This window comes from Oenanthe melanoleuca, chromosome 9, assembly GCF_029582105.1.
Source record: "Oenanthe melanoleuca isolate GR-GAL-2019-014 chromosome 9, OMel1.0, whole genome shotgun sequence".
NCBI lineage: Eukaryota > Metazoa > Chordata > Aves > Passeriformes > Muscicapidae > Oenanthe > Oenanthe melanoleuca.
In genome coordinates, this window is record NC_079343.1 from 9,558,200 (window position 1) to 9,578,979 (window position 20,780).

At 39.1% G+C, this 20,780-nt stretch overlaps 2 protein-coding genes across 7 annotated transcripts in view; one reads left to right on the plus strand and one right to left on the minus strand.

The window, feature by feature from the left end:
- Nucleotides 1–10,118, plus strand: part of AGFG1 (ArfGAP with FG repeats 1) — a 35,608-nt gene extending 25,490 nt beyond the window's left edge. For 2 of the 4 annotated variants that reach the window (XM_056499267.1, XM_056499270.1), the window contains exons 6-14: nt 1,507–1,626; nt 2,259–2,330; nt 3,302–3,511; nt 4,359–4,539; nt 5,222–5,301; nt 5,595–5,687; nt 8,451–8,609; nt 9,220–9,311; nt 9,689–10,118. In XM_056499267.1, coding sequence (XP_056355242.1) covers nt 1,507–1,626; nt 2,259–2,330; nt 3,302–3,511; nt 4,359–4,539; nt 5,222–5,301; nt 5,595–5,687; nt 8,451–8,609; nt 9,220–9,311; nt 9,689–9,748 — 1,067 coding nt within the window. In that variant the 3' untranslated portion in view covers nt 9,749–10,118. The remainder of the gene's footprint in view (nt 1–1,506; nt 1,627–2,258; nt 2,331–3,301; nt 3,512–4,358; nt 4,540–5,221; nt 5,302–5,594; nt 5,688–8,450; nt 8,610–9,219; nt 9,312–9,688) is intronic. The other 2 variants (XM_056499268.1, XM_056499269.1) reach the window with 2 other exon arrangements.
- Nucleotides 10,119–12,222: 2,104 nt separating this feature from the next.
- On the minus strand, nt 12,223–20,692 carry SLC19A3 (solute carrier family 19 member 3). Of its 3 annotated transcripts, none has more exons than XM_056499273.1 (6): nt 20,435–20,683; nt 18,535–18,691; nt 15,803–16,619; nt 14,514–14,706; nt 13,872–14,013; nt 12,223–13,111 (listed from the first exon to the last, which is right to left on the minus strand). In XM_056499273.1, exons 2-6 carry the CDS (start codon nt 18,682–18,684, stop codon nt 12,989–12,991), a joined length of 1,425 nt encoding a protein of 474 aa, XP_056355248.1. In that variant the 5' UTR covers nt 18,685–18,691; nt 20,435–20,683; the 3' UTR covers nt 12,223–12,988. The 3 variants fall into 3 exon arrangements, with proteins under 3 accessions (XP_056355248.1, XP_056355247.1, XP_056355250.1); XM_056499272.1 differs by lacking the exon at nt 20,435–20,683 and adding an exon at nt 19,815–20,423; XM_056499275.1 differs by lacking the exons at nt 12,223–13,111; nt 13,872–14,013 and having other exon boundaries at nt 14,510–14,706; nt 20,435–20,692.
- Nucleotides 20,693–20,780: the final 88 nt, after the last annotated feature.

The window sequence follows — 20,780 nt, forward strand, 5'->3', positions numbered from 1 at the left end:
TAGCTGACCTTGGTGTCTGCAGTGTTTTTTCTTGCATTTCCTCACTCCTCTCTGCCACAGCTGCTGCACACTGGTTTTTAACCTTTTCAAACACAGTGCCCCAGCCAGCACTGCTGGTGGGCTTAGCTTTGGGCGGTGGTGGAGCAGTCTTGGTGCTGCAGCAGCAATGGGGGCAGCTTCTGTTCTCCCCTCACAGGGAGCACCCTGGTTGCTCCCTGCTGCCAAAACCATGCTCTGTAGCCTAATGCTTATGCACATGGTTTATTAAACGTGGTATCGAGTCCAGACAAACCTTGCCTCTTTCCCAAGTGTACTGGGCAGGCATTTTCCTGCTAATTTAGGTTAGCAGCATTGTGGAGTACAGTAGTTTGTATTAAAATGTTCTTTTAGTTTGTAAATCTGTAGTACAGATTCTCTTGAATAGAAATTAAGTAATAATATGAAATAATACAACTTTTAATTAGCACTATCTGACTATTAAGTTACAGTACTTCAGGAATCAGCATAATTTACTCTCTTGGTATATACTTAATGTGCAAAATCTCTCCAGAATAAACGAATTCTAACCTAAAAATATAATGTATTGCCATCTGTTATTCCAGAAGGTGTTTTGTGAGTTTTCTTTAGATAGTAACTGAAGTTACCTTTATAGAAAGATTTGGTTTGCATTTGATTAAAAACATTTTTTCCTTTCTTGCTTGTAATAGAGTTCAAGGGCTTCTTTGGATCTTGCCAGTTAGGCATGCAATTCCTGTTGAATCTATAGAAGCTTGAATGTCCAGCTGGTCAAAATTAAATTAGTGTTAACTTCTATTTTCTCCTATATATGGCACAAACAGAAGGTGAAAACTGAAAATCTGTTTGAAATTTTCTTGAATTTTATTTTGTGGATACACTCTATGAATGCTGTCTTCTTGTCATTGGTATTGATTTTCCGTATTTCTCTACTCTGTTTTAGTTTTTTTAAAGTTTGAATTTTCCAGTTAAATGAATTTTTAAAGCTAGCCAAAACTATTCAAGTTGTGCCAACCAAAATTCACCTGAGGAAGAAGCACTTGGTATGTGAGGAATTTGAATTTGCCAGTATGCTACAAGAATACCTTCTAATTTTTATTCACAAAGAAATGTTTCTTTAGCCCACAAGTTCTAGTTTTGGAAACTAGGTATTCTGTACTTCTATGGCTGCTTTTTCCTGAGCAGCCAGCACTGCAAGCAATTAGGGTTAAGCTGAAGTGGTTTCCACTGGATTATGCAGTTGTGAATAGGAGCTTGTGTGAGAAGGACAGTAGTAGCATGAACTGTGAACAGCTCTGTGAAGGTGTTTGGTGAAAGCTTGTTCAAAGACAACTTTCAGTTGTAGAATAATGTGTTTTCTTCATGTCAAAAGCAGCACATGGTAGGACATAACCCTTGGAAGCTGTCATGACCATGAATTCAGTTAATACGTCTGTTTTTGTGTTTATTTCCCATATCCATTAACATGTTTTGTTCCTTTGCAATTTACAGCGCAGAACTCTGCCAATGCAGGTTTTGCAAACTTTGATGCATTTGGACAGTCTAGTGGCTCGAGTAATTTTGGAGGTTTCCCCACAGCAAGTCAGTCTCCTTTTCAGCCCCAAAATACAGGTAGAACTCCTAGCACTTTTGATAAATACTTAATTGAAATAATCCTTACCTTTATGTTGGAAGGTACCGAAGTTGAGTTTTTCTTGCATCTGCCTGCTTTAATGCGATCAAGCCATCTGAAGCTCTGGGGAAACTCAAAATGAATTCCTTGTGTTTGGTGTTGATTTTTTTTTTTTTTTCCCCCCCCCTAATGCTACTCAGAAGTCTGATTTATGGCACTGTGTTTGTTAGCTCTACACTTGAAATATGAAAAGAATAAACTCTACTGCTTTTAATAAGTATTTAATTGACTCTGTCTTCTAAGAGAAGCACTTCAGTAGATCCAAAAGGATGTCACAGTACCAAACAAGTGTGTGTCTATGCAGATGTATAGCATATGCACACACTTCAGTATGTTTGACTTCATGTGTAGAGCCTATTGCTAAGATTTATTTTGCTTTCCTTTAATTTGATCATGCTTTAGAACTTCTGCTTGAGTTTACACTTGCTGTTTGTCTAGATCTTTGGCTGACTGACTTTCTTTTCCTTTTTTTTTTTCTTTTGAGTGTGGTGTTGTTTTAAACTTTTTTTTCAAATTTTCTTTCTCCCTTCTTATGTTAACTTTAACCCACACACAATTTCTGGCTGTCCAGCGTTCAGAACGCTTTCATCTAGCTGCAGTTTTGGTGAATTTACTTCAGCTTTTCCTCTCCAGGCTGTACACAGTAAGTTCCACGCAGTGGAAAACTCAGCTTGCTTCATTTTATGCCATTGTAGTATAGCACTTCATTCCTACTGTTGCATATGTTTCAACTTGTTGCTTATGCTTTTAGAAAGTTGTGTTTCTGTTTTAGAAAGTTCTGTAGTATGAGTGGAATCATCAGCCAACTGTTATAAAATGTGATACACTTAGTGGAGCAACTCATTTAAATTTAAGTATGTGCCCAGATTAAATTTTCTGGACAATGAAGAGATGGAAGCTTATGGTGTCATAATTGATCTGAAGTTCAGTTGTGTGGACCCATATCAGATTTCTAAAATTGATTTATGTATCTCTGATGTCAGTAGAGATTCATTATAGAAGAGATGTGTTATGTCTTCCCCCTAGCCTCTTTCCTGATTGGATGCAGTTTAAAACTCTTGAGAACAGAGAACCAAACTCTCTAAACCGGGCATGAAGTCATACAACTTTTGAACTTCCAGGCACTGTTTTTTTTTTTTGCTTAGGATGATGGCTGACATCTGAAATGACTAAACATTGAATCATTAAATAAGTGCAAATAGTAGATATTTGTTATCCACATATGGAAGGGAAATGAAGCTTCTGTATTTCAAATATTAAAGATTAAGACAAATACATCTTTTTCTAGGAAGCTTTTATTATTGAAATTACTTTTAATAGCTAAAAATAGCATATAGTTTTCAGGATCAAATTATAAGAGTGATTTAAAGTGTATAAAGTTTGAAGTTTGGGGTGTTTATGCCTGATATGCAGTCCAAACAATATATTACACTTTTTTTCTGATGGCCCACTGAACTTTGAAGGTAATGGGAAAGAGCCTTAAATGTGTAGGATGGGGCAGGCAAACACGTTGCCTCACACAACCACAAAGGGAGGGTTATTGTGCTATCAGTTACAGTTGGAGAGACTTTCTAACTTTAGATGATTGATCATGTTTAACTTAATTTGTTACAGGTGGAAGTGCTGGATCAGTGAATGCTAATTTTGCTCACTTTGATAACTTCCCCAAATCCTCCAGTGCTGATTTTGGATCCTTCAATGCTTCTCAGAGCAACGCCACAGCAACTGCAGCCAGTAAAGCTGCAGTGAATAAACTGAATCTTCAGTCAGCTGACAAATATGCAGCTCTTGCTAATTTAGATAATATCTTCAGTGCAGGGCAAGGTATTAAACTTTATTGTTTGCCATGGTTATTCTGTGTGTGTATAGTTACCATTAGGATGACTGTGATTGTCAAAGTACTGTAACTGTACTTCAAAATTTCCCTTCTCTAAGTGATCCGTAGAATTTTGTGTCTATGTACCCTTAATGTGCAAGATGTAAGTTTTAAAACGTTGTTCCGAAAGGATGTCATTAGAAGACTGCTTGTAGGGAGCCTATTTCCCATCAAGACGAATAATTCTAAATTAAAATATCTAAATAATCATTACTTCAGTAATGAAAACATATAAAAATACAAATATATATTTTATATTTTACTAAAACCTATAGTGGATGCTCTTGGAATGGAAAGCTGCAGCTGTTGCAAAAGGCTGCCAGAGCAGCTTTCTTACCTGTCTGCCACAAAATCATTTGGCTTTAGTTTTCCATAAAATAGTAGCAGTGATATTTGGATTTAGTTGATAGTAAGTTAGGGAGAAAAAGCTAGTTATTGTGTTACTCAAATGTGGTTCTTCTTGAATGATGTGTTAAAAATTACATTCATTCATATTGTAGAGGTTTGTTCTGAAATGGATTTTTTGAGGTTAGGTGTTCTGTTCATTTTCTAGTTGAGGATGAATGGATTATTTTTCTAGGAAAACAAAAGCTTTTTGGGGCTGCAGAGTACCCATAGAGGTAGGACGTTTTTCTAATAGCTAATGGCTTGTTAAACACTTTTTTCTCTATGCCCTAGTGCATATATAATTTTTAAGTCTGCAACCGTCTGTGAATTTTCATTTAGTTCTGAATATCAGCAGGACAGAAAGTGAAACCATCTTCAGTATGTTTAATCTGCTTTCCTTGGTTCTAGGTGGGAGTGAGCAGGGAAGTGGCTTCAGCACAGCAGTGTCCTCAGCAGGCCCTGCACTGTCAGCCCCCAACCAGTCAAGTGCATCTTCAGACAAGTACGCGGCACTGGCAGAGCTGGACAGCGTGTTCAGCTCCACGGCCACCTCCAGCAGCGCGTACACTGCCACCAGTAACGTCAGCAGGTACGGGCCAGGGCTGCCCAGTGCCACTCAGTGCCACACTGCCTGCAGCAGCAGCACACAAGAGCTTCAGGTCGTTTCTCAGATCTGTTTGTTCTTATGTAAACAGGGAAGCATTGAATGAGGTTAGAGGTACTACTGAAACTGCATCTCTTGATTTAAATAATGGCAGTACTGTGAGGTAGCATACTCTAGGAATATTGTCAGTGGACTGTTCTCTGCACCTTTCTAGTCATGACATGCTAAACCTGTTAGATAGTAGCACTTTGCTGTGCAGAGTTCTTGCATGTATACTCAAAATCATAGGATCATGAAAAAAGAAATCATGTATTTTTCATGTAAATGGTGCCACCCATTTCTTTTCTAGATCACTGAAGTAACAAATACCAAATGCCTGTTAGGGGCTTGGTATTGCAAATGCCCCTAAGGCTTCTGCTTTGCAACCTTTATGCTGTTGGTCTTAGTGTTCAATATTCCTTCTCCTGCTGTTGGTGGAGATGACTTTCCATTGCTCAGCACTAGTGAGAGCGTCTGGCCCTGGCATCAGGGAGGTACATTGCAGTCTGCAAACTGCACATAAGTGTTCATCCCCTTTCTTTTACATGCCAGCAGTCACTGTAAATCGTGTTTAATAATTAAACAAGCAATTCTGACTTCACTGAATGAATTGTATAATTATTTCCAGCAATGCTTTTGGAACAGTACCTGTGGCTGCTACTGCTCAGACACAGCCTGCATCCTCAAGTGTGCCTGCTCCATTTGGAGGTATGGAAGTGTTACTAATACCCTTTAGGAAGTGTAAGCAAGCAATCTACAAATTTTTACTAGATAATGCTCTACTTTATTACCACTAATACTGAAGCTAATAAAGGTACTATTAACAAGAAAATACTCCTGTCAAAAAAACTGTATTTTTAATGTATCTTCTTATACATTCCTAATTTTTCATCTAATTTTAGATATTTATGTGTCTTTGTATAAAAGCTGTATAGACTTCATGTGAATCAGATTGGCTGTTAGAGAAACACTTACTTAATAGAATGTCTTTTGTCTTTCAGCAACACCTTCCACAAATCCATTTGTAGCTGCCCCTGTTGCCCCAGTGGCACCTTCAACAAATCCATTCCAGACCAATAGCCGAGGAGCAACAGGTTAGGAAAAAATACATTGAGTGTTTGAGAAACTTTCTTTAAAAATTTGCAGTGATTCTTTTTTTCCTGTAAATATGTAATTTGTTTCTTAAAGATTTTCTGTATTATCTGTCCCTAGTCTATTTGACGTATTATGTTTGCTCAGTGTTGAGGTGCAATTTTCGGATTTCAAATGGTAGCCATGAAAAATCTGTTTGAGTGTACCTGTTTGTAGTCTATGTATCACCAGCTGAATTCCTTCCAAGACTATAACCTTGGCTTTAGAACATGCTTTATAGCAGGTAGCCCTGAAATCAGGGATCTTGAAAGTGCTTCTTTTTAATTTTTTTCTTTATTTTGAAGTGTTGAAAGCTCTCAAAAACCAAAGAGCTGGAGCCAGAACCAGTAAAACCAAAGCTCTTGGGATGTTAGCTCCTCACCAGTCCAGTTATTCAGTACATTAGTGTCTCTTTTTAAAGCACATGTTTAGTCTTTGCATTAACTTTTTATATTAATTTTCTGTGGGAGGATTCTGTAGAATCGTAATTCCTTGGGAAAAACTTAATCACTTTTTAAGAAAGCAAACTTGTACTCCTTTAAAACTATGAACTTGGATTTAGATGGCTGCTAGGTTATGCTGATTTTCCTCTCCAGAGTAACTGCTAAATTTTGACATTTTTATCTGTTAGCTGAACTTCAACAGATTAAAATCTGTTGATGTGTGCATTTTGACATTGAGTTGTGGTTTGCTCAATGATTTAGGTAGGCTGAGTTAAAAACTGATTTGATAAATTTGTGTCCTCTGCTGAAATTACTTGTTTTCAGTCCTTTTTTGAGATATTATGCAGCTAAACTTGTTCAGATATTTAATGCCCAAAGTACCTTTTTTTCTTTATTTTGATCCCGTTCCTAAATGGGCTGTTTTGGATCATCATTATCTTTAGATAAGTTTCTTTGAATATGGCACCTCTATCCTTCTATACAGCTGTCCCTGGCTTGCTGAGGTTCCAAGCCTTTGGCAGCATCCTGATGTTCCATATTAGGTGACAGAGATAATATCTATAAGTAAAGATAATCTTCAACCCCTTTCAGTGTAAGGTATAAACTTATGGCTTGTCCTTTTATGTGTTCTTCCTGCATGAACTTTGCTATTTCATACATTGGGGGTCTGTTTTGTAGAGCTTATTTCTGATGGTTTTCTAATACTAATCTATTGCTGGTCATGCTATTGATGAACTGTTTGGTATATATATGTGTATCTATTTCTCTCTCTATATATATATAACTAAGAAATGACTGTTCAAGAGTGTATAAATGATTTGACATTGTCTGGTCTCTTTGTGGCTTCCATAAGGCCTCTCGGGAGCAATGCACTCTCACATATTTCCTCAGGCTCATTTTGGTAGGTGGCCACATTTGGTATCAAGTTTCTTGTGGCTCATTGTTCTTGCTTGTAAAAGCTTATTGACAGCTATCTGGTTCTCTGCACGAAGAATTGTAGAAGACTTCTTAAAAATGGAGGGGGTGTGGGTATTTGGCAACTGGGAGGGAGAGAAGAGTATACATAGACATCCTGTTGAGCAACCAAAACAAAACCATTATCAATACCCTCCATGGTCACCATATAGTGCTAATGAGTGATTGTTGAAGTTTCTGCCAACAGTAGTTTGATGCCTTTTGGGATATCCCAAGTCCCCTGCTGATTTGTTGTGCTTCTGTTTGCCATTTTAGCCAGTTTTGCTGTTGAGTAGCTCCTCTGCTCACTGTGACTTGAAAACAGCGTTAGTACATTAGTTTTGTGTGCACTTGTCAACAGTTTGTTTGTATGATGTCTTGACCTTGAATACTTTTGGGGTAAATATTTCAACTGATAATTAAGCTATATTCATTAAATTAATTTTAATAGCTTTTTTAAACAGTTGAGCTTGCATAAAATGTAGCTTGTAATATTTCAAAAGAGAAGTCCTGTTTAACTAGCATATAGAATACCTAGTGTCTGTATTTGTACCAAAAATCTTCCTGTACACGTGTCTTTTCAAGAATAACTCCCAAAAGACTGAATAATGGTTTTGTTACTATAGCTTTGCACCTAATGTGCTCCTGTTTATTTGCTGAAGGCATGGGAAAATGCTTATGAGCTGTGTGTTCTTTACTTGAAATGTTCAGCAGAGAATCAGATGAAAAGTTTTGGGCTCTTTTTGTTTTAAGTTCTACCTCAACAGTGAGAGAGTCTGCAACAGGAACTTTGTGTGCAAATAATGTGCATGGTGAGAATTTCCTTAAAGACATTAAAGATGGGATGAAGAAAGGGGATGCATGTATCCCTTTGATTTGGCTGGTTGTTTTTTGTTTATAACCTCCTGTAGTGCAGCTTGAAGTAGGAAAATCCTTTCATTCTTTTCTCATAAGGAGAAAACAGAGGGGCTTAGGCTGCCTGAATCTGCTTGCTTCTTACATGTACAGACTTCTGCCAGAAAAACTGTGGAGGAAATATATGGTAACACTAAGAACAAAAAATAATTTCCTCTTCAGAAAGTGTATCTGATTGTGCTCGATCTACTAAATTTTAAATAATGCCATTCATAAATGTAAAAGCAAATTATGCACGTAGTTGGTGGTGATTGAAGGGAACAAATCAGTTCAGTGGGTGTAGAAGTTGAGCCAAACTTTTGTCCGGTCACAGAGGGCATTAGAAGACTTCTAACATGGCCTTACAGTGATTTGTTTCATTTAAAAAAAAGGTGAATTCTTGCAAATAATTATGTGTTATTTTTTGCCTACCAGCAGCAACATTTGGTACTGCATCCATGAGCATGCCGGCAGGATTTGGAACTCCTGCCTCCTACAGTCTTCCTACTAGTTATAGTGGCAACTTCCAGCAGCCCACGTTCCCAACCCAGGCAGCTTTCCCTCAACAGACTGCTTTTGCTCAACAGCCAAATGGTAGGTCTGCATGTTTTAGATAACCTTGTCTAAATCAGAAACGTGGAGAAAATAGTCTCTAGAAGTTGGCAATAATGGGTGGATATTTATTTCTACATGAACTTGATAGTAATGTTGATGAGGAGTTCCCACATTATTTTGGCTCTGTAGTTGAGCCTTCTGACTTGGCTGTTTGCAGTTGTGCAATGATCAAACTGAAATTTTACCAAAATCTCATACTAAAGTGGTAAGTATTCCAAGGCTTAAATGGGTTTTAGGCAAGAAGGGCTGTTTTGGCATGTCTGCAACACATTATTACTCTTTGTGTAATTTCATAGAACATAGACAAGAAAAAATTGGAAAGCATTTTCTCCCTGAATTTATATGATCTCATAAGATTGAAAAACGTGCCTGTGTAGAAATTGGCAATTGATGAGTTACGAACAGTTGAAAACAAAGAAAAAGCTCAGCCACAGTGTTTTACACTTACATTCCTGATCATGTTTAAGTAGAATCAGTCCTGCTGATTCTGCAGTCCAAACTTACACTTAATTTTGGCTGGGAGCAGCAGCAAAGAACTGCTTGAACATTATTTACTAGCATTAATTTATTTTTTACTTTTCTTTCCAAGGAGCAGGTTTTGCTACATTTGGGCAAGCAAAGCCTGTAGTAACTCCTTTTGGACAAGTTGCAGCTGTTGGAGTATCTAGTAACCCTTTTATGGTGAGTTGTTGCACGTCAATGACTTCCGTATGTCCAAAGAAGAATAGTCTGTAACACTTGATTTAGAGATACACAAAGATTTGGGGGTTTTCTTGCCTTTTAATAAGGGAAGGCAGCATATGACTCTCTGAACTGCAGCTCACTATTCTGATGATAATGCCATTTGTAAGAATGTTCTGATCAAAGCAGAGGTACTTTCATGTACATTCCCACAGTAGTGTAATTCCAGAGAAGCAGCAAAAAGCAGCTTGCAATAGAAAACAGAAGTATTCCCCAGCAGGTTATTTTTTTTTAATATGTTCTGCATTTATGATTTACAGTATGGGCAAAAAATCTTAAATACTTGCCTTATTTTTCCTTGTTCCTTTTCCCCCCAGGCTGGTGCACCAACAGGACAATTTCCAACAGGAAGCTCATCAACCAATCCTTTCTTATAGCCTTATAGACACTTTACCCAAAAGAACTCTTATGTGGTCACATAACATCTCTGCGCCTCTTGCACTGTTGTCTTGTTTCACTGATATTAGCTTTAAACACAAAAGAAGTCTTTAAGAAGTAAAAATAAAAGCCTGCATTGTGTACCTTTAAAAAATTTCAAAAAGAAAAAAAAACACCCGACACAAAAAACAAGAAAACCAACCCCCCACCAGGTAATAACGTGCAAAACAGAGGGCTGTGGTAACATCCTTGAACCTGTGAAGTGGCAGGTAAAAAGTAGCGGTATCATGTGTATTAAAATTGGCTAATAAGTTATTGCAGATACCACACTCATTATGCTGCAGTACTGTACATATTTTTCTTAGAAAATAGCTATTTGTGCATATCAGTATTTGTAACTTTAACACATTGTTATGTGAAAAATGTTATTGGGGAATAGATCAGCCACTTTAAGGTGCTGTTGTATTTCTTGGAATGAATGAGCTGCATCATTTTAACCATTGGTATTGGAAGTCACGAAGTTAAATTGAAGGTTTGTTCATTTCTCAAAATGTTTTCCTTTCCTAAGAGCTCTTCTATTTATACATGCCTAAATCTCTAATGTTAGAGGGATACCTGTCTGCATAATAAAGCTGATCATGTTTTGCTACAGTTTGCAGGTGAAAAAATAAATATTAGAAAAAAAACTGTGTAGCATTATTTCTGTGCAGTAACATTTGCTGGATGAAAATGTACACACTGTGTCTTGTACACAGGTGAGGTGTCCAAAGCAATGTGTTTAAAGGTGAGTTAAGCTTAAAATTTTCACATGCCTCACTTGGATGTGTTTGTGTCCTTCTGATGAAGGTTGCTGTTCTAGTTTAAATGAGGTTCCACAGGAGAGTATTGGGTGAGGTTTGGATTGTTTGCATAGGTTATCTGTCATGAAGCACACTGGAAGCACTGTGAAGGGTAGTTATTGGAGAGAAGGTTTGCAGCAAAAGACCCTTTATTATGGGTAACTAATGACAGCTCTGAACAAGCCATACTTGTGGTCGGAACAGAGTGTGTAACAGCAAGTCGAGGGACCACAGATGTAATAGCCTTCTATTTATTAAAAACTGATACATATCAGTTAGAGCTCCTCTGGAATATTAAATTTGTCTTCCTTTTTTTTTTTTTTTAATTTAGAGAAATATTTCCTGCCATACTAGAGTGAAATTTGTAGCGGGAAAAATATCTGGCTTGTCTTCTTCTGTAACAGTGATAAAGTTCAAGAAAAATATAACTGCATCAAAGTAGTTGGTGTTTTAAACACAGATAATTTGGCTAAAGTTCAAGTGTAATACTGGAAATAAGAAAATAATATTAGTATATTGTGAATACATAAACTGCAAGCTTAAAGGTTTCTGACCAGCTGGAGAATAAAATTTTAACTTTCAGGATAACAAATAAATAAGGTGAGATTGACTTTTTAAAAAAGATGTGCAAGTCGATTTGAGAGAAACACAAAAATTCTTCAAGGTAAGACATTTCACTTGTAATTTACTCACTGAATGTCAGATGTGTTTTTTTAGGGTATCTGAATGGTTTTACCTCTTCTTGTAAAAGTATTTATGCTAATGCTTTTGACTTCTGTTGCCTACCTAATGGGGGAGTTGTAATTTCTTCTTGTTTGCTTTGTTTTTTAAACTTTGGAGATACCAAGCAGGAGACAGCTCATAAAACATGCTGCCTGTAAGTTTTCCATACTTAAATGTCTGGTTTTGTCCTGTTTGCTTATTTAAAATGGGCTTGAAGGCTCTGTTTCTGATGGAGACTGCTGGACAGTGTGGTGTACAGTTAAGTTCCCAACATTCTCCGGGGAATTCACTGAACAAATCCCATCAACTGAAGGTTTGCAGGGTATTAGTGACACCATTACTCTCACCACTGTATTATAGCACAGTGTAAATAGTTGTAACTCTTCCCTATTCACCAGCCTTGGCTGTTTTGGATAGTAGGAGGTAAATGCAGTAGAGAGTGGGGAGCTGCAAGGGTTCAGCAGGGCTTGTAGAATACTTAAAAATGCTTAGTGCAGAGAACTGGACCAAATCAAAAAGTTGTCTTTTCAATGAGTTGAAAAGTTTTATGAAAGAGCAACAATTCTGTGCCCTCTTCACTTAGAATGTTGTAAATTAGACTTTGGGCAAGGGCTAATGTGATCAGCATCTAGAGATTGTTCTAATCCAAATATTACTGATGAGATACTGAAACTGATTGAAGTATGCAAGGCATGTAGTTTGGAATATGCTGTAGAAGTAGTGAAATACCTTATTTTTCATAACTTGAGTTAACTGCACATGAAAGGTTTGCAACTTTTAACTATATGCAAGCACTCCTCTTTAGTCTGTATTCACTGATTTTAGGTTTGTGAGATTCCAGATAAACTGAAGATCTTGTATTGAGTCATCCATATATTGAGCATAAACTGATGCCATAGATGTTTTGTTGATTAAGTTTTAAAAATAGCTTTATTTTAAAAATTAATTCTTCACCCTGATTTTAAATGTTTTTATCATGGAAATCTCTGCATTTGTTCCCACAATTGTTTGTGCAAATAGCATAGTTGCCTGAAAGCTGTGTTTTTGTGCTTTAGCATCAAAGCACTTCACTTGATAACTTTTTAGGCCCCTTATACAGAAATTAATCCTACAGACTTCAGTCCTAAACAAGTGTAAGAAGATGCTACACTTGAAGGACCATCCTGATTTCTGAAAGGCAGACACAATGTCCAGTTGAAAAAGTGTTAAGTTTTCCAAAGGCCTCTGTGAGAAATATTCTGACATGTCATTGTCTGGTACAACTGCTTTAGATTCCCCAGTCATATCAGATGGTTTTCTGTCAGTAACTAAATTGCCTTATACTTAAATACTCAGTAGGAGGGAATGTCCCAAGGTTGTTCTATGAGCTCCTCTGCTGTGATGTTTAGGCATCTGTATGTCCTTGTGCTCACTGGGTCTTAATACAAGTTTGTATGTTGGATCACTAAACTTGAATTAGAAGACTGTTTGAGGAATATTTGTATTAAACTCCTGGTGAAGAAAATGGACCAAATGCATCATCCTGTTGACAAAGCTCTCTGTGCAATAGGCTCATAAACAGCCTTCTTCAACGTGGACCAGTTTTGCTTGATTGAACGTTATATTTCTCCTGATTTGTTGTTCAGATCATGGAGCCTTCTGCATTGTTGCTTGTAACCATTGCTTTTGTCTTGGTTGTTAAGGGGCAGTGCTTTCAGCAGCCACGCTTGTTTTTCTGCATTTGATGGAAATTATGGTGTACATGCTTCTGATCAGAAAAATTCCAGTTATGACTGTGAAGTAGCTGCCATAAATGAGAAACTGGGAAATGGAGGTGAGGAAGGAGAAAAGTTATTATCTAACAGCAAAAACAGTTTTTTACTCTAAGGGGTGCCCCTCCATTGCTGCCTTCCCTTCCCTTCCTTGTCACCTGTGCCCATAATGACCCCATATTGAGAGGATTCAAGCCTGGACTGCTTGATGTGACACTAGAAATTCTGTGGTTGTAAAAGGGAGACAGAATGTTCTGTTATGTACTTCCCACCTCAGTAAGGGAGGACAGGTGTCCTTCATCTCTTCTCTAGAAATGTGAAAACTAGACTTAAACTCATTCAGTGTCTAAGTTTCAACTAATTTTAGAAATTTAATGGGGAATTGCAATGAGTTGATTTTCAGAATTACAGTAACTTTAAAGGTTCGTCAACTGGAACTATGTAACTTCGAATTGCCCTAGTAATAATAATTGTCTTTCAGCTGGCTTCCTGCTTCTGGTTAGATATTTTGACTATAAACTTGTGAATAGTAAGCCTTTAATTTAAAGAATATGCAGAGTAATAGGTGGTCACCTTTCCCCTCTGTTCTGTGAACATAGAATATTTTCCAGTCATCTCAGTATTGGGAGACCTAGAGGACAAGCAGGTTGTAGTAGTTCAAGCCAGTTCACTTTAAATGAACCTTTTTCCAGGTGAGTAACTGTCCTGGGCTTGCTCCTGAGCTTGCACATTACCACAGGCTAATCTTGGAGTAGAACTGCTTTTAAAAGGAGAGTAGGGGAAGTAAGCAGTGGGACTCTGTGACTTACCTGAGTGCTGATATCCAGTCCCAGACCTCTTGAATCTACTACAACAACAGTTAAAATTGTCTGAATCACCAGTGCAACAAAGTTGTTGAAGCCAAACATCAAAGCATAACGCTCCATGCTGAGGTTGACAGCAATCTGAAACCTGACAGTGAATACAGATTCACAAAACTCTGGAGAGCAAGGATGGGTGGTTGCACTTTACTTACGGGAACAGTTTCATGTGGACAACGCACTTTTCCAAGTACAAGGTCACTTCAGTCTTGGCTATTAAGCTTAACAGCTTCATTTTGACAGAAATATCTTGGTTTTTTCTGGCTTTGTGACTTTTGTGCATCTTTTTACCCTTGAGTGAATATTTTTGCTGAATACCTGTGTATGTTCATTGGATCACTTTGAGAATACTCATACATTGGTCAATGAACAGCCAAGTGCAGAAGCTTCCTTGTTCTGACTCGGAGTGTACTGTGGTAATGGTTAGGTCATATAATTTTACCTTTTTATACAGGCTGGAAGCAATATATACTGCTGTCATAACCTATCTAAATTTATATCTAGGGAAATTTCTAGTAAAATTTTGATAAATTTAAAAATTTGATGCTGATTTAAATCGGTTTAGTTAGAACAGTTGTGTGTTGTACTTACGTTGCTATTGTTATAAGGAGCATATAGCAGGCTTTAAATGCAAGGTAACCAGCATAACATGCCCAGATGTTGTCAGTGAAGTGCATAAGAAGCAGGGAACCAGCATCCAGTGCAGAGAAAATTCCCAAAGCCAGTTCTCCAGAGAGATCCCAGTTTACTTTAACATATCCAACTGCCATGGATGTTGCTGAACCTAAAAATTGAAAAAGTAATTAAAACTTTGAAATGTTGTCATTGAGAGCTGTCATTGCATCGTGCCAGGAGCTCTTCAGTCTTTGTTACATTGGGCTTTGGTAATGGTGTGGTTTATATTTCCTGTTAAGGGTGTGGGAGTCTTCCATCAGTTTGGATGTTTTCCTCCTTGCTTGGACCCTTCATGGACTGAAGTGCTTTGGGAAAGTGCCTCATGCCTAAGGCTGGAGGCAGCAGTGCACAATCTACTGTTGTTCTTCCAGTTTAAGGCAACTATGAGCAAGAGAAGAAAAATCACAAAAGCATTTTCTGCCACAATAGGTGTAATGAGTTTAGTTACTTCATGCGAAGCTCTCTATGGAAAGAAAATCTGTAGCATCTCATGCTTGCTTTTTTTTAAAAATGGAAGTGTATTTTCAGTGTCTGGTGAAAAGCCTTATGCACTGCATTTGTTAATGCCTTATTGGCCATCACAGGTAGCAGAACCCCTACTGGAGTCTATTACAGTGCAGCAATCCCCATATTCTCAGGTGGCTAGGACAAAAACTGGACTTTGTTAGCTGGTTGTATGTGCTCTTCATCAGAATTTCAAAAATTGGAGCAAACCAATCCCTTTGGTCCATCCCTGCCATGAGCAGTGGTTCTCAGTGCTGTGAGTGCTTTCTGTATTCTGAAATTTTGTCAGGTGCCAGAGAGTGTAAGTGCAAGAAAACCTTTGGGAGCACTACTCAAAGTAGTAGTCAGAAGAAGAACCATCCAGCTTAACGTGTATTTGAGGGAGGAATATGCAAGATATGCACAGGGTTTTGATGTGCTTACCTGGGGTTAAATATGTGGTATAAACAGAACTTTGAACTTAAAGCTCTTGAAACATTTTGGCAGAATGAGTCTCCTCTAATAAGGAAAAGCTTATTTATATATGTTTTTCAAGACTATTTTTAAGAGCCCACTGTAAAAGTTTATAGTAAAATCATGCTTTGCACACTGTTTATCTCTGTTTACTTTAGTCCTTACAGGAGATGGAAAGACACCAAACACATTGCTGAAGAGTCCCTCAGCACAGGGTGGGTTACAAGTACCTGCTAATGATTACTTACCTAAAAAAGTTGCTATTGCTTCGACAGCTCCGTTGTACACTGCAGAGCTGTGGGAGGGGGCTCGCCAGTCCCACAGCACCTGGACATAATTCACCACCTGGTTAAAGCCGGCCGTGGCCAGAGCCCACCACAGGGACCAGTAGAGGAGTTTGCGGGAGCCGTAGCAATCCCTCAGGTCCCTGGCCAGCTGCAGCAGCACGCTGAGCATGTGCCCCTGGGGCCTGGCACTGCCAGCCCGGGGCTGGGGGCTCGGGCCCCTGGCAGCAGCATCGGGGCTCCTTTCCTGCGGGCGGCTCGGGGGCCCGTGGGCAGTGCCCGCAGCCAGCCCTTTGGCAGGCCCTGGCAGAGGCTCGGGGGCGCCTTTCCTGTGGAAGAACATGCTCCTCTGGGGCATGGGCAGGAAGAACGCGCACAGGAACGCCAGGGACACGGAAGCCAAGGTCATGGCGTTGAGGTAGAAGTAGGAGACGTGTGCTAAGGACACCAGCAGCTGTCCCAGCACGGCGGCCACGGTGGCTGCCGCCAGAGTGACACTCCTGCAGTAGCTGGTGACCCTCTGGTAGTGCTGGGTGCTGACCACGCTGTAGATGTAGGCGTAATAGGCCACCTCGGTGGCTGTGACCATGCCGTAGAAGAATTCCACCAGCTGCATGGCCACCACTCCGTGTGCAAAGAGCAGCAGGAGCCAGGTGACGATGAGGCTGGTGCCCTGCAGGAGCAGCACGGGCTTGTAGCGCACGTAGTCTGTGAGCAGGAACACTGGGAAGAGGAGAGCCAGGTAGGAGTATGTCCAAACTGGAAAAATCTGGTTGGTAACCTAGAACAGGTTAAAAGAGGAAATGTTAAAAGAATTAAACAAAACTGCCCCAAACCCCCTGAACGTTTAAAATACCTTTTCAGATGGTTTTTGATGGTGTTACTGCTGAAGCGACATAGTTGTGATGATAGGGAACACTGAATTTTGTGAACAATGCAGGCTTAAATTGTTTTAAGTTACAAGACTGGTTTCACTATGTAAGAACCAAAGACAGTGATGCCATGCTCCACTAAAGAAACAGACTGGCTTAAAAATTAATTGCAATAAAGGCCTATGAAGAAGGTGGGTTTTGATGTGCAGCCGTTTAAAGCAATTGTAACTTTGTGTTGGAGGAAAATCTGTCTAGTTTCAAATCCTATTCCCTATAGTAGCTGAAAATGAAGGCTTGTTTTAACTCTTTACGTGAGTCATTGTATATCCTTAGTCACATCTTTCCCTTGGTAGGTATAGAAAAAAAAGCATATGCCTCTTAAAATGGGGAATTGGAACTGCACATAGTGTGTAACTGCTACTAGGGTACTGCACCTTCTATGGTTTTTTTCTGATTTAATGTGTAAGAAGTAAGGAAGTATTTCAGTAAGTTTAAATTGGACTTCAATACACAGATGCCCTGTGAAAAAAATCTTTCTCTTTTTTCTAAAGCTGCTATGAATTTAGGTGGAAGGTGGTGTTTGTGGTTGCCACTAAAGCTCAGTGCTTGCCTGGGCAATTTGGGCACACCTGGAGCAGGTATCCCTGTTAGATGGACATCACAAAGTGACCTTTTTCTGTGACTCTTAAGTTGCCTGTTTTGGGGAAGTCTTGCCTCCCCAAAATTGTGGGGCTTGCTGAGATATCCATTCCTGATCTCTTGTTCTCTGCTTAAGCAATTAGTCTAGAAAGGAACTGTATCAAATGCTGGAGGAATGATTTTTACTTCTGAAACAGGTACTGGAGCGAGTTGCATGGTGAGCAGCAGGTTCACTGTATCTTTCTTCTTTTGTTTCTCTGAACTTAGAATTACCTCATGAAATTAACTCACTGGAGATGAGCTTGGCTGAAAGAGACCGTATTTGTACTATGCTTGTTTTTGAGTTAAGGAATCTTGCTGAAATCAGAATAAAGGCATTCTATGATGCTGTGTTGTTCATATAAGAAATAATGCTTTCCTTTGTGGTTAAAAAATAATAAAAATGGGGGAGAAAAAAAATCTCCCTGACAACCTAAACCACAAATACCTTTTTTCAGCAGAAACGTTGAGTTCACAGTGTGCTGGTAGATTCTGCCTTAACATTTGCTTCTGCACATCAGGAGTGACTCTTCTTCATATTAACTGTATGTGGGTGTAGCAAGCCTGTGTTTTCTAATTATACTGTTAGCTCCATGACTCAGCCATGTATTAACCCTGTCCCCCTGTGCTGGGAGGTGTACTCCTCAAGCAGGCAGTCCTGAACACAGGAGCATAGCAAGGAAACCTGGAGTGCATGCTTTAGTCAAAACCCTCTTTCTCTTAATGTGAACCTAACCTCCACAGGCTAATGAATGCATGAAATAGAGGAAATGTAGGAAATAAACTTTGCAGCTCATAGGGTGAAGGCTGCTTAGCTTTCTTATGTTTTGAAATCAATGCTGTAATCAGTGTAATCAATTCCATGGTAAGTATAAATAAATGTCTCCTCTTGGGTGGAGAGAGGAACTAGTCAACATGATTTTGCAAAAAAAATATCAACCACCAAAGGGGTTTCAAAGTCCTAGGAATGTAGGGACTTTAAAGTTTGGACCTAGTGCCAAAGAGGTGACTCCTTACTCTTTTCCAGAAGCATCTTAAATATGGGTCTCTAGATAAAATATTCACTCTTCATCTTCCCTTCAGTTACTGCTGTAAGTCCTAATGCTTTAAGCATTTTAGCCACTGCTTAAGAGAATAGTTACATACCTCTTCTATCGTGAGGTTTTTGTCTGGTCCTGTTAGATAGGGGGTAAGAAAAGCTTCTGATGGCCTCATTGTGGTGAAAAATCCATTTGCACAGATGATCACAGTGGGATAAATCCAGCTGTGGCTTATGGGTCCCTTCCAGCAATCCATAGTCTACCTAAAAAAAAAAAAAGTGGCAAAGGAGGAATAGATGTTCTTCACACTTGGTAAAAATTTTCATGTTTACTTGTGACTAAACCTACACTCACTTCCTGAAGCCATAACCACCAGTGAGGGCTGTGGTGGTGGCATCCAGTGTAACTAGGCTTTGGGGGACCTGTGCAGTGTGACAGCCCCTGGGCTGCCTGCAGAGGTGACTCAGATGTCTGGCTGGTGTGCAGGTGTAACCAAACTACTGATCTCAAGCTCTCCTGCACTGAGCTGCATGCCTGGATCTCCTCTTAGGCAGGAACATCTCTTGCAGATACTCCTGAGGCTGAGATTCTTTGCTGCAGCATATTCTTGGTGCTCAGCCTTGAAACCTTGACTAAGTAATATAAAGAACTTATAGCACATATTGCATAATCATTTAGATGGAAGCAGTTTTCCAAATCTGAGACTAGGAGTGGGTCTAAGGTGCACCCAGGCTCCTCTCTGAGAGGAGTTTGGAACCCAGTGACTTAGCTGAGGGGTCCCTCTGACAGTTTTACCTGATCCTGTCATCTCTGCAGTAACTCAAGCACACCTTCCTGTTGAGTTGTTAAACCACTGTCACATTTACCACTGAACTTTGTGATGTTGATAAAGGGCATTGTCGCTTGTGTGTGAAGCGCGTGGCTCCAGCTGTGCCACGTACCTAAGCCAGCGTTCCCCTCACTGAACCTGCCTGCCATCACAGCTGCAGCTTGTAAATGAGCAACTGGGATCAAGGTGCATCAGCCCTGCTAAACTCTGTATTGTCTGTCAAAGGTTGTTCATAGTGATGTGCTTAGGGCTGAGTGGCTGAGCTGTGGCAGAAGAATAAAGTTCCATTACAGTCTCATTTCTGAAAAAATGAGTGGGCGAAGTGTGAGATTAAAGCTCACTCTGTGTGCTCAAGGAGGTTTCTTCTGTTGATTTGCAGCCTGAGTAACCAGGACAAAATGACCATGCAAGCAGTCTTGATGGCAATAAAAGCCATCAGGCAGCTCAACCCATTGCAACCTCAGTTTCTTCGAAATGCTTTAACACTCCCTGTGTTTCTTGCACTTCAGTCATTGGAGAAGGTAAAGAAAGATGCAGAAACTATCTGCTCATGGTACCTGCTCAGACTTAGAATAGAGAACTGCTGACTTCCACTTTTGAAAGTGATGACCAAAAGGAAAGAGAGGCTTGTTTCTTCAGTGTAGTTGGCAGCAAAAGTTTATTTTACTAGTTTTGTGTTAAAAAGTCAATTTCACTGATCCTCAAAGCAAGTGAAAATGTTTTCAATCACAAGCAAATGAAAGTAAAGCACTAGCTGATGTTTAATCATGCTGCTACAAGTTGTGTATCTTAAACTGTTGATTTCTACTATATAGCAAGCACTTTTGAAAAAGTGCTTCTACTTGCACTGTGAGATAGTATTCATTAAAACTTAGTATGAATTATATGTTATAAAGACAATATTTCTGTGACCTCAGAGGCGTGTTAGAAAAAGTAGTCATAACTTGGTAACTTGATTTTTAAAAATTGCCTCTGTCATCTTTTTCCTTACAAATAATTGTAAATAAAATATAGTCTTTATATCTTTAACTCAAGACCTTATTTGCAATGCGATAAAAATATAAAAATTAAGCCCAGGGCTGATCAGTAACATCTGCATAAATCTTTCATCACTTCCAAATGCACTCAGCAAGTGAGTAGGCAGCACACTCCCAAATAATTCCTGATGATGAATTACCTGTCAAGGCTCTGGCTGTGGTGTATTTGCTGTGGATTCAGGTGCAGTTCTTCCTAGGATGACTTTGTCTTCCAGAGAGGTCAGAAACCACCCTTTAGAGCTGGTGGTAGTCAGAAATTTCTGTAACTTTTTTTCTGAAAAGTTCTTTCTAAACTTGATAAAATTTAAATAATAATAATAACTTGTCATAGCTGTTCTTTCTTGCAGAACTTGTCCATGAAGATTGCAGGGAAAGCATTCTTCATGGGTTTTGTCAGCAAACTGAGTTCTATTTTTAAGATAAAACTATAAGACTCAAAGTAGCTAATGATTAATAAAACCTGTTGTGACAAGAAAGCAATGATTG

Excerpts from the sequence above, each read along its gene's own strand:
- SLC19A3 (XM_056499273.1), bottom strand. The coding sequence starts at position 18,684 with ATGGATTGCTGGAAGGGACCCATAAGCCACAGCTGGATTTATCCCACT. Across the intron at positions 14,014-14,513 it reads CTCCTTATAACAATAGCAAC|GTTTCAGATTGCTGTCAACC; the intron begins GTAAGTACAACA and ends ATTCACTGTCAG. Across the intron at positions 13,112-13,871 it reads GACTGGATATCAGCACTCAG|TTTCTCATTTATGGCAGCTA; the intron begins GTAAGTCACAGA and ends TCCATTTCCCAG.